The sequence below is a fragment of the Geospiza fortis genome, unplaced genomic scaffold (genome assembly GCF_000277835.1).
Source record: "Geospiza fortis unplaced genomic scaffold, GeoFor_1.0 scaffold218, whole genome shotgun sequence".
Lineage (NCBI taxonomy): Eukaryota > Metazoa > Chordata > Aves > Passeriformes > Thraupidae > Geospiza > Geospiza fortis.
The window spans coordinates 932,965-943,825 of NW_005054524.1; the positions used below are offsets into that span (position 1 = coordinate 932,965).

A 10,861-nucleotide genomic window follows, 5' to 3' on the forward strand; every position below is an offset into this window, starting at 1 on the left:
ACACAAAATCTTCTGAGGGACGTGAGGGGACTCTGAGGAGCGGCTGCTTGGCCAGGCCAGGCAGGGCAGGGCTCAGCCAGGGGATGCTCCAAGGTCCCAGAGTTCCCTGTGTTGGGAACCTCAGGGATCCGCCCTCATCCCTCTGTTCCTGCAGCTCTTACACCTCTGGCCTGAAACAGCCAGCAACACAAACCCAGGTCTGGGCACCAGATCCAGGTCCCAGCCAGCCCTGAACCTGCTGGGATGCTTGGGAATGGGCAGGGATGTGGGAATGGGCATGGAGGGATACACGGGAATGGGCACCAAAACCTGGGAATGGGCAGAGATGTGTGGGAATGGGCATGGAACTTGGGAATGGGCACAGACACTTGGAATGGGCAGGGATGTGTGGAAACAGACATGGAGGGATGCTTGGGAATGGGCACAGACATTTGGGAATGGGCAGGGATATGTGGGAATGGGCATGGACACTTGGGAATGGGCAGAGATGTCTGGGAGTGGGCACAAACACTTGGGAATGGGCACAGACATTTGGGAATGGGCACAGACATTTGGTAAGGGGCAGACAATGGGCACAATAACTTGGGAATGGGCAGGAATGTGTGGGGATGGGCATGCACATTTGGGAATGGGCAGGGAATGGGCACAGACACTTGGGAATGGGCAGGGATACAAGGGAATGGGCATGGACACTTGGGAATGGGCACAGACACTTGGGAATGGGCAAAGATGTGTGGGAATGGGGACAGACACTTGGGAATGAGCAGGGATAGCCAGCAATGGACACACAGAGTTCCTGGCATCTCCCAGTGCAGCCTCAGTCTCCCAGTTCTCCAGCTGGCAGCCAAGGAGGCGAATCCAAAGCAGGGATTCCCTGACAATCCAATCCCTGCAGCCACCACATCTCTCACATCTTTGGGATTTGGGCATTCTCCCTGGTGCTCCATCAGCTCTGCTGGCAAAGCCCAGAGTTGGGAATGTGGGGTTTGCTGTTCTCACATCCCACTGGGATAATGGGAGGTGTCCGTGTCCGTGGCAGGTGGGGACTGGGATGGGTTTGTGGTCCCTTCCAACCCAAATCCATGATTCCAATTCCACAATTCCATGATTCCAATTCCACAATTTCACAATTCCATTACTCCAATTCCACAATTCCATGGCAGGTGGGGACTGGGATGTGTTTGTGGTCTCTTCCAACCTAAATCCATGATTCCATTTCTACAATTCCACTACTCCAATTCCACAATTCCATGACTCCATTTTCACAATTCCATGACTCTAATTCCACAATTCCGTGGTTCTCCTGCCTGCCCTTTCCCCTCTCCATGGTGCAGGGGACTCATCCCGACTGCTCCATCGTCCTCCACTTCCAGGAGCTGGAGGAGGAATGTCTGCAGAGGATCCGGAGCGAGAGCCGCAGCCCGGGGCAGGCAGGGCAGGGTGAGCCTGGATCAGCTCCCTCGGAGCAGGGAGGAATTCCTGAGGTGCCCCTGGAGGGTGATCATGGGAGGGGATGGCAGAGCATTCATGGGTTTGGGATTTCCAGGGAGATGCAGAGCAGCACCAAGGCAAATCCCTGGAGAGCCCCAGAAATGCTGTTGGGATGGGATAGAGGGGATTGGGGGATGCAAACAACAGCCAGAACTCAGCCCTGGTGGGTTTAGGGAATCCTGGAGTGGTTGGGATTGGGAGGGACCTCAAAGCCCACCCAGTGCCACCCCTGCCATGGTAGGGACACCTCTCACTGTCCCAGGCTGCTCCAAGCCCTGTCAAGCCTGGCCTTGGGCACTGCCAGGGATGCAGGGGCAGCTCCAGCTGCTCTGGGAATTCCATCCCAGCCCCTCCCCACCCTCCCAGGGAACAATTCCCAATTTCCAAGATCCCATCCAGCCCTGCCCTCTGGCACTGGGAGCCATTCCCTGTGTCCTGTCCCTCCATCCCTTGTCCCCAGTCCCTCTGCAGCTCTCCTGGAGCCCTTCAGCCCCTGCAAGGGGCTCTGAGCTCTCCCTGGAGCCTTCTCATCCCCCAGGAAGGGATTCATGGAATTTGGCAGTGCTGAATTGGTCCATGCCCCTGGCAGAGTCCCTTCCATCCCCCTGCACCAGTGCCAGGCCAGTGGCCACCAGCACCAGGGTCACTCTGTGGTGTCACCACCTCACATCTGCTCCCCTTCCTAATTCAGTAAATTTTACTGCCAAACATTTTTTGAGCAACTCAGTTTTCCCATATCTGGGATTTTAAAGTAATTAACTGGTTGAAAAACCAATTTTCAAGTGCTGATTTTGGACATCCTTTTTATAAATTGCATCTCAGTTTCCATCCAAAAGTGGAATGGCCCAAATCCCAGGCAAAAATTGTCACCTGGAGAATAAGGAATGCATAATTCCAGGGCTTTCATCTCATAGCAGTGGAAAAATTAAGCAATAAATGCATATGAAGGTGCATAATTGCTTAAGTAACTCTGCAGAGATGTCATTTATCCTTCAGCTTAGCAGGGAAAAGCCAAATTGATTGGAAAAGGTCCATTTTGCAACCTGAACTGTGCCAGCCAAGGGGAAGGAATCTCAGTGCAGGAAAATATCCGAGATGTGGGAATGCATATTTAATATCTGGATTTAATGCTGGGGCTCCTGCTGCCCCTGTCCACCTGAGCTTCATCCATCCCTTTCCCTGCTTGCACCAGCGTGGGGAGCCTGACTCAGGACAGGCTCAGATCCCATGGATGGGGACGGAGGGCCCTGGGATCTCCTTATTCCTTATTCCTCATTCCTCATTCCTCATTCCTCATTCCTCACTCCTCATTCCTTATTCCTCATTCCCAATTCCCAATATCCCATCCAGCCCTGCCCTCTGGCACTGGGAGCCATTCCCTGGCTCCTGTCCCTCCATCCCTTGTCCCCAGTCCCTCTCCAGCTCTCCTGGAGCCCCTGTGGGCCCTGACAGGGCTCTGAGCTCTCCCTGGAGCTTCTCCCCTCCAGATGAGCCCCCCCAGCTCTCCCAGCCTTTCCTCTTCTATTCCTGACACCATTTCCATGCATCCTCTGGACTATGGGGGTTAAAATTCCAGAAGAGGCCCTGGAGAGGCTCCAAAGGCTGGGAGAGCTGAGGGTGCTCACCTGGAGAGGAGAAGCTCCGGGGAGAGCTCAGAGCCCCTTGCAGGGCCCCAAGGGGCTCCAGGAGAGCTGAGAGGGACTGGGGACAAGGGATGGAGGGACAGGAGCCAGGGAATGGCTCCCAGTGCCAGAGGGCAGGGATGGCAGGGGTGGCACTGGGTGGCTTAAGGTCCCTTCCAACCCAAACCATTCCAGGATTCCCTGCTCCCACGACCCCAAGAAATGAAGTGACTGCTCTCAGGGATGATCCCAATTCTGTGCTCGCTTCCCTGATCCTCCAGAACAAAAACCAAGCCCCACTTTGGCATTGTGGATGCAAATCCCTCCCTGCCAGCACTGCCACCCCCAGGCTGGAATCAGAGGAAATTCATCAGATCTGTCCAGTTCCACATTCCATGCTGGGAATGGCTCCATGAATAATGTGGATCTGCAGGGTTAATGATGGAGCTGTGCTGGGACAGGAGCTGGCCTGCAGTGGGATCTCCTTGTCCCATCGCAAATTCCCGCAGTCCTGAGGCTGCCTGGCCATGCTCATTCCCTAGAAAATTGAGAATTGTTTAAACAGGAATTCGGTGCTGAAGAAGGAAGCAAAAGTTGTTTAAATCATGCAGAAACCCTTACATGACTTCATTCTGTCCTTGGGGACACATCCCGAGCTGAGCCTCCAGGTGCAAAAATCCAGCCTAAATCTGGGTTATTTGAGGAGCCACGGGCAAATCCCAGCCCATGGCACACGCAGGGGTTCCCACAGGAGGTGGGTCTGACACAGCCCCAGGAGCTCCCACAGGAGCTGAAAGGGGATCCCGAGGAGCCCAGGAGGAGAGCCAGGATGCTCCTGGAAGGGAAAGGAAAAAAGGGAAAAGGAAAGGGGAAGGGGGAAAAGGGGGGAAAAGGGGGAAAAATGGGGGAAAATGGGGGAAAAATGGGGGAAATGGGGAAAAATGGTGCAAAAGGGGGAAAAATGTCACTCTTTAAAGGGACTGTCACCCCCCCGAGAATGAGAATGGGGGAAAAATGGGGAAAAATTGGGAAAAATGGGGAAAATGGGGAAAATGGGGGGAAAATGGGGAAAATTGGTGCAAATGGGGGACAAACATCACTCTTTGAAGGGAGTCACCCCCCTGAGAATGAGAATGGCGGAAAATGGGGGAAAAATGGGGAAAAATGGGGGAAAAATGGGGAAAATGGGGAAAATGGGGAGAAAATGGGGAAAATGGGGAAAAATGGGGGACAAATGTCACTCTTTGAAGGGAGTCACCCCCCTCAGGAATTGCCTGCCCTGGTGTCCTCTCCCTCCCCAGGCTGCCCCACCGAGTGGGACGGGCTCAGCTGCTGGCCCGCCCTGCCCCTTGGCCAGTCCCGAGGTGTCGCCTGTCCCGAGATCCTGAGCGTCTTCAAGAAGTCCAAAGGTCTGAATCCAGCGGGGATCGCTCATCCCACAGCCCCACCTGCCCTGCCAGGGCCCCCAGAGCCACCCCAGCCCTTCCCTCCGACCCCACAGCTCCTGCCTGTCCCAAAATGTCCTCGGTGGAAACTGCAGCCCCAGCAGGGACAGGAAAAACAGAGATTCAGGGACCCAAATCCTTTCATCCCTCTGTGGGTGGAGCTCTTGGGGAGCTCATTCTCCATCCTGGTGACGCCAGGACAGGCCGCTCGCTGCCCTCCTTTCCCACACACCATCCCAGGGCTCCTGAGCTGGCTCCAGAGCTCCCACTGGAACATCCCAGCACTTCCTCAGGCAGGAGTAATTCGGGAAATGTTGGGAAATATTTGGTTTGGGGCAGGAACAGCTCAGGAGAGGCTCGATGGAGCCCTCACAGGATGAATGAGCACTTCTACAGCCTTAATTCCCAATTCCCTTCCCCTGGAGGGATCTGAGCTTGTGTTCACACCCAGAAGTTTTGTCAGAAGTTTTCCTGGCAGCTTCAGGCACGGGGCCATGGGATCCAGAAGGGATGGGATAGCAATGGGATTTGGGAGGGAGGGATGGGGTCTGGAAGGGATGGGGCAGTGATAGGGTCCAGAAGGAGCAGTGGGATCGGGGAGGGATGGGGCAGCCCAGGGGTACCACGCTGCTGTCCCTGTCTGTTCCAGGCCAGGCTTTTTGGGGGTGCCATCAAAGGTGACACCTGTGGCTCCCCTGAGGTCCTTCCTTGTCCTGCAGGGCTGATCCAGAGGAACTGCACTGAGTGGGGCTGGAGCCCCCCCAGCCCCCCCTACCACAGTGCCTGCCAGCTGGAGACTCTTGGCAGCAGCAATGACACCGAGGCCAAGGCACGTGGGACCCCTGGGGTGTGAGGATCTGTCCCCATGTCCCCAAGGCCCCATGTCCCCAAGGCCTCATGACTCCATGTCTCCATTTCCCCATGTGCCCATGGCCCCATTTCCCCATGGCTCTGTGTCCCTATTTCCCCATGTCCCTATGGCCCCATGTCCCCACACTGCCCCATGTCCCTGTGTCCCCATGGCCCCATGTCCCCATTTCCCCATGTCCCCAAGGCCCCATGACCCCATGGCTCTGTATCCCTATTTCCCCATGGCCCCATGGTCCCACACTGCCCCATGTCCCCATGTCCCTGTGTCCCCACACTGCCCGCTGGCCAAAGAACCATGGAGATGCTCCTGGGTTATCCCATCACGCCTGGCTGTCCTTGCTTGCCCCACACCAGCCCTTCCCAGCCCCTGTCCCCTCCCTCCACTGGTGCTGTCCCTTGCAGAGAGGCCACTTTGTCACCATGAAGGTGCTCTACACCTGTGGCTACTCCACGTCGCTGGCAGCGCTGCTCCTGGCCATCGCCATCTTCTGCTGCTTCAGGTAGGGCTGGGAGCTGCTCCAGCTCCAGGGCTGGAGGGACATGGGATAAATCCCAGCAGGAACGGCTGCCCCCAGCCTGGTCCCTCGTGGGGCAGCCAGGACCCATCCCAGGCAACAGGAAAACTGGGAATGCAGGAAAGGAGTGGCACCCTTGTCCTTCCCTGGTGGCCCTCTCGGGTTCTGGTTTTGCAGATGTCCCTGTGCTGCAGGTTTGGGCTCTCCAGAGGTTTCTGGGATGTTCCCTTATCCTTGAGCAGCCCCAAGCAAAGCACTATTGTATTTGCAGGGGTTCCCCAATGGAGGCAGGAATGATGAATCTGACTCCATGTTCTCAGAAGGCTAATTAATTACTTTATTATACTATATTATATTAAAGAATAGTAAACTATACTAAAGAATACAGCAAGGATACTTACTGAAGGCTAAAAAGATAATAATGAAAACTCGTGACTCTTTCCAGAGTCCCGACACAGCTTAGCCCTGATTGGCCAAAGAGTGAAAAACAACTCCCAGCAGAATCCAATGGAACAATCACCTGTGGGTAAACAATCTCCAAACACATTCCACATGAGCACAACACAGGAGAAGCAAATGAGATGAGAATTGTTTTCCTTTTCTCTGAGACCTCTCAGCTTCCGAGGAGAAAAACCCTGGGTGAAGGGATTTTTTTCAGAGAATGTGAATGGCACACAGCACAACCCTGCCCTTCCTGATTTTAGAGCAGGAAAGCTTCTCCAGGGCTTTGTGACCATCACCAGCAGTGATCTCAGGGAAGGGGACACCAAAGCACCTTCTCTGCCCCTGTTTGGACCCAGCCCATCTCTCCCTCCTGCAGGAAGCTGCACTGCACCAGGAATTCCATCCACATCCACTTCTTCACCTCCTTCATCCTGCGGGGCACGGCCGTCTTCATCAAGGACAGGGTCCTCTTCTCAGACGAGTCCATTGACCATTGCACAATGTCCACGGTAAATCCCAAACCCCAGCCCTGGACCGCGGCAGGGAGAGCAGCAGGGGCTCCTTGGGAGGGGGCTGGTGGGACCTGGGGCGATTTGTCACTGCAGAGAGGAGATAGCAGCTGTGGAATGGAGGAAATTCTGCCCTGGGTGGCCCAGGGGAGGTTCAGCATTTCTGTATTTCCCTCCTTGCAGGGAACAAGTTCTGTCCTCAAAACTGCTCTGGCCTCAGGCTGAGTGTCCCCAGTGGGGCTAAAGCTCAGCACAGCCCACCAGCACCAGGTACTACTCAGATCTGAGGTTTTCAATCAAAACAGGAACTCCTGAGTGAAGACGTGGCACTGAGAACACAACAGACACAACCACGGGGTTTTGAAAGCTCCTACAAAACCAGCCCGTGGTCAGCTGCCTGTGGGGCACAGGCAGAGCAGAACCTGGTGCAAGTGGTGTGAGGGGCTGGGGCAGAGTCCCTGGGGCTGCACTGAAAGTTCATCACTGAAAGGCCATCACTGAAAGGCCATCGCAGGTGTCCTCAAGAGGGTGGACAGGAGGGTGACAGTCCCCTGTGCCCCCAGGGCAGGCTGTGCTGCACCCTGAGCCGTCCCCTCCTCCCCTGGCAGGTGACCTGCAAGGCAGCCATCGCCTTCTTCCAGTACTCAGTGCTGGCCAACTTCTACTGGCTGCTGGTGGAGGGGCTGTACCTGCAGACGCTGCTGCTGCTCACCTTCACCTGCGACAGGAGCTACACCTGGGGCTACGTCCTCATGGGCTGGGGTGAGCCTGGGGACATCCCTGACATCCCCGGGCAGGAACCACCTGGGAACAGCCTGATCTGACACCCACCTGGCCAGAGGTGCCCAGGGCTGCTCCCAGCATGTCCCCACCCCAACATCTCCTGCATGGCCTTGGTGGGCACCCGCCTGCTCCTGCCAGAGCTCCTGCCAGAGCCCAGAGCTGCTGGGGAAGCATGGCCTGGTCAGAACAGCTCCTCCCTTCTTCCCACACCCACCTGGGGCTGGGAATTCCCATCCCAGCGAGGGTGGCCGGGAGGTGACACAGACACAGCACCAGCAGTGGGCACCACTGCTTTCTCCTGGAGAAAGTGGGAAGGTTGTCACCTTCCTGCCACATCCAGAAATGAGCTAGACACATGTTTCTGGGGACAAGGGACAGAAGGGTGCCATGGGGGCTTCCCAGAGCACTGGAGGGACCATTCCTGCCTGTGTCCTGTCCTTGCAGGTGTCCCCATGGTCACAGTCGGGGTGTGGGTGCTCACCAGGCTCCAGTACGACAACCACGGGTAAGAGCAGCTGTCCCTTGGCCTTGTCCAGGCCACCTCAGCCACGTGTCCCAGTCCAAGGGCTGGGAAATGAACCTTTGGCATGGGATGGATGCTCAGGAGGGGAGGACTGGGCCAGCACTTCATTTCAATGTTATTTCTGTTTTCTGGTGGGTCCTGCCACAAGAAAAGAGGGCAGAGGGGTGCGAAGGGGTCAGGGGTCTGGCCAAAGAAATGGCAGGGGGGCAGCTGGGCCACACGGGTCCCCATGGGTGCCAGAGCCACCTCTGCTGTCCCGTAGGTGCTGGGATGACTACTCCAGTGTGTACTGGTGGGTGATCAAGGCTCCCATCCTCCTGGCCATATTTGTGAGTGTGCTCCCTGAGAGTCCCACCCCAGAGCCAGGGTCCCACACGGCCAGGGGACCCAGCCAGAGGCTGTGCAGAGTCTGAGACGTGGCCTCCTGGGACAGGTGAACTTCCTCATCTTCCTCAACGTCACCAGGATGTTGGCACAGAAGATCTGGTGTCCGGACCTCAGCAGAACCCACAAGCAGCAGTACATGTAAGGGGACAGGGCTGTGCCCACCTTGGGGTCTGGGGTGGGGACAGGGCTGTGCCCATCTCAGGATCTGGGGTGGGGACACGGCTGTGCCCACCCTGGGGTCCCAGGGCAGAGGGACCCTCCTTGGAGGAGCACAGAGCAGAGCCCTGGAGCCTCCAAGATCTGCCCTTCACACAGAACCTCCTTGGGGTTGAGACCAAGGTTTTGGGGAGGTCTCAGGGGGCAGCAGGAGCCCCCAGAGCCCTGTCCCTCCCTGTCCCTCTCCACAGGAGGCTGACCAAGTCCACGCTGCTGCTTATCCCCCTCTTCGGGGTGCACTACGTGGTGTTCGCGCTCTTCCCCGAGCACGTGGGCGTGGACGCCCGGCTCTACTTCGAGCTGGTGCTGGGCTCCTACCAGGTGAGATGGGCAGGGAAAACCCCATGGCCCCATCCCAAACCACACCAGGACCCTCTGGAACGTGGGGGTTTGGCCTCTTTTGGGAGAGGGTGCCCCCAAACCCCTGGGGCAGGGCCTGGAGAACCTGGCACTGAGGTGTGGGAGGAGGTAAAGGCAGGGAGAAGATGAGCACAGAGGGTCCAGCCCCTTCCTCTGTGTGAACATTGCTCTGCCTGTCCTCTCCAGGGCTTCCTGGTAGCTCTGCTGTACTGTTTCCTCAATGGGGAGGTGAGTGTGCGTCCCACCCCAACCCCGGGCACCACAGCGGGCACGGGGACACCCCAAGGGTGCCCCAAAGCCAGGGGTGGGCAGGGACAGTTCCCCCTCCCCTTGCCCCCCAGTTCCCTCTGTTGGGCACTGTCTGGTGCCCCTGGGTGCCAGCACTGCCCACATTGGTGCAGGTCCAGGCTGAGATCAGGAGGAACTGGGGCACGTGGCAGAGGTCCATGGAGAGCAACGTCTTCAACCTGGCCACCCAGGACTTCACGGCGTGAGCAGGACAGGAGAGGGGCTGCTGGAGGAGCAGCTCCATGGCTGCGGCCCCAGAAAGACTCAACCCCCCTGATTTTGGAGGTTCTGGGTCTGACACCCTCAGAAGGTGTTGGGAACAACCAGAAAGGTCCAACCCCTCCTGATTTTGGGGGTATTGGGAACCACCGAAAAGACCCAACCCCCCTGATTTTGGGGGTGTTGGGAACAACCAGAAAGACCCAACCCCCCTGATTTTGGGAATTCTGGGTCTGACACCCTCAGAGGGTGTTGGGAACAACCATGGGAGAGGCTCTGCCTGCTTGGTGCTGGTGGATCTTGCACCCTCTGGTAGCACCTCACCCTGCGGCTCTCACTGCCTTGGGGCAGAGTTCCAGGCAAAGGGAAGGGAAATTCTGCACTTTTCTGCCTGAAACTGGGAAGGAAACACAGAAATCCTTCACCAAAGGACAGCTGGTGGGTTTTGTTTGCACTGAAGGAAAAGGGGCAGTGCCGATACTGAAGGGATTCACCAATGGATGTTTTCCCCTTTCCTTGGTTTACAAAATCATTTCCTGTCTGGGAAGATTCCTAAACACAGCCAGTAGCCCCCCTGGGGATGGGGGTAGGATACAGAGAGAGGCAAAACTCCAAACCTCTACAAGAGACTCCCAATGGCCTCAGGACCCAGTTCCTCCCCATTCCCAAAATGTTTCCGTTTCTCCCATGTGGGTTGATTGAGCTGGAGATGTTCCCTTGCCAGGAGAGCTCTCCCAGCCCTTTGCTCTGAGGAATGGGACTCACCTGGAGTCCCTGGGTTGTTTTTTTTTTTCCAGGGATAGGAAGGGTTTTGCCAATAAAATCTCATTCCAAGTCCAGCCTCACTTTTCAGAGTGTTGTTTTGCTCCACAAACCCAGAGGATTTGGGACTGGGGGTGTTGCAGGATGAAAACCCTGCCCATGACGGAATGCCTGGAAGTACCGCCCAGGCAATCTCTGCTTTTCCCCTGCCTGGTGAAGCTCACAGAGAGGAGATGGAGGAGGAAGGTGAGGAAGAGCTCAAGGTGGAGGCAGCACAAGCTGTCCCAGAGGTCCTGGGGTGCCCTCTGGGTGTGATGGTGGTCACAAGGGTTTTTGGGATGAAGAAAGAGACGAGATGGGCTTTATGATCAGAAGGCTTGATTTATTATTTTATGATATATACATATACTATACTATACTAAAAAGA

The 10,861-nt window shown here is 56.4% G+C and overlaps 1 protein-coding gene across 1 annotated transcript; it reads left to right on the plus strand.

Annotated features, from left to right (window-relative positions):
• Window positions 1–1,325: 1,325 nt before the first annotated feature.
• Window positions 1,326–9,659, plus strand: LOC102045537 (vasoactive intestinal polypeptide receptor 1-like). Its single transcript, XM_005429132.1, has 12 exons — window positions 1,326–1,440; window positions 4,415–4,522; window positions 5,278–5,387; window positions 5,831–5,928; window positions 6,764–6,896; window positions 7,505–7,658; window positions 8,124–8,184; window positions 8,465–8,531; window positions 8,636–8,727; window positions 8,997–9,126; window positions 9,352–9,393; window positions 9,567–9,659. Exons 1-12 carry the CDS (start codon window positions 1,326–1,328, stop codon window positions 9,657–9,659), a joined length of 1,203 nt encoding a protein of 400 aa, XP_005429189.1.
• Window positions 9,660–10,861: the final 1,202 nt, after the last annotated feature.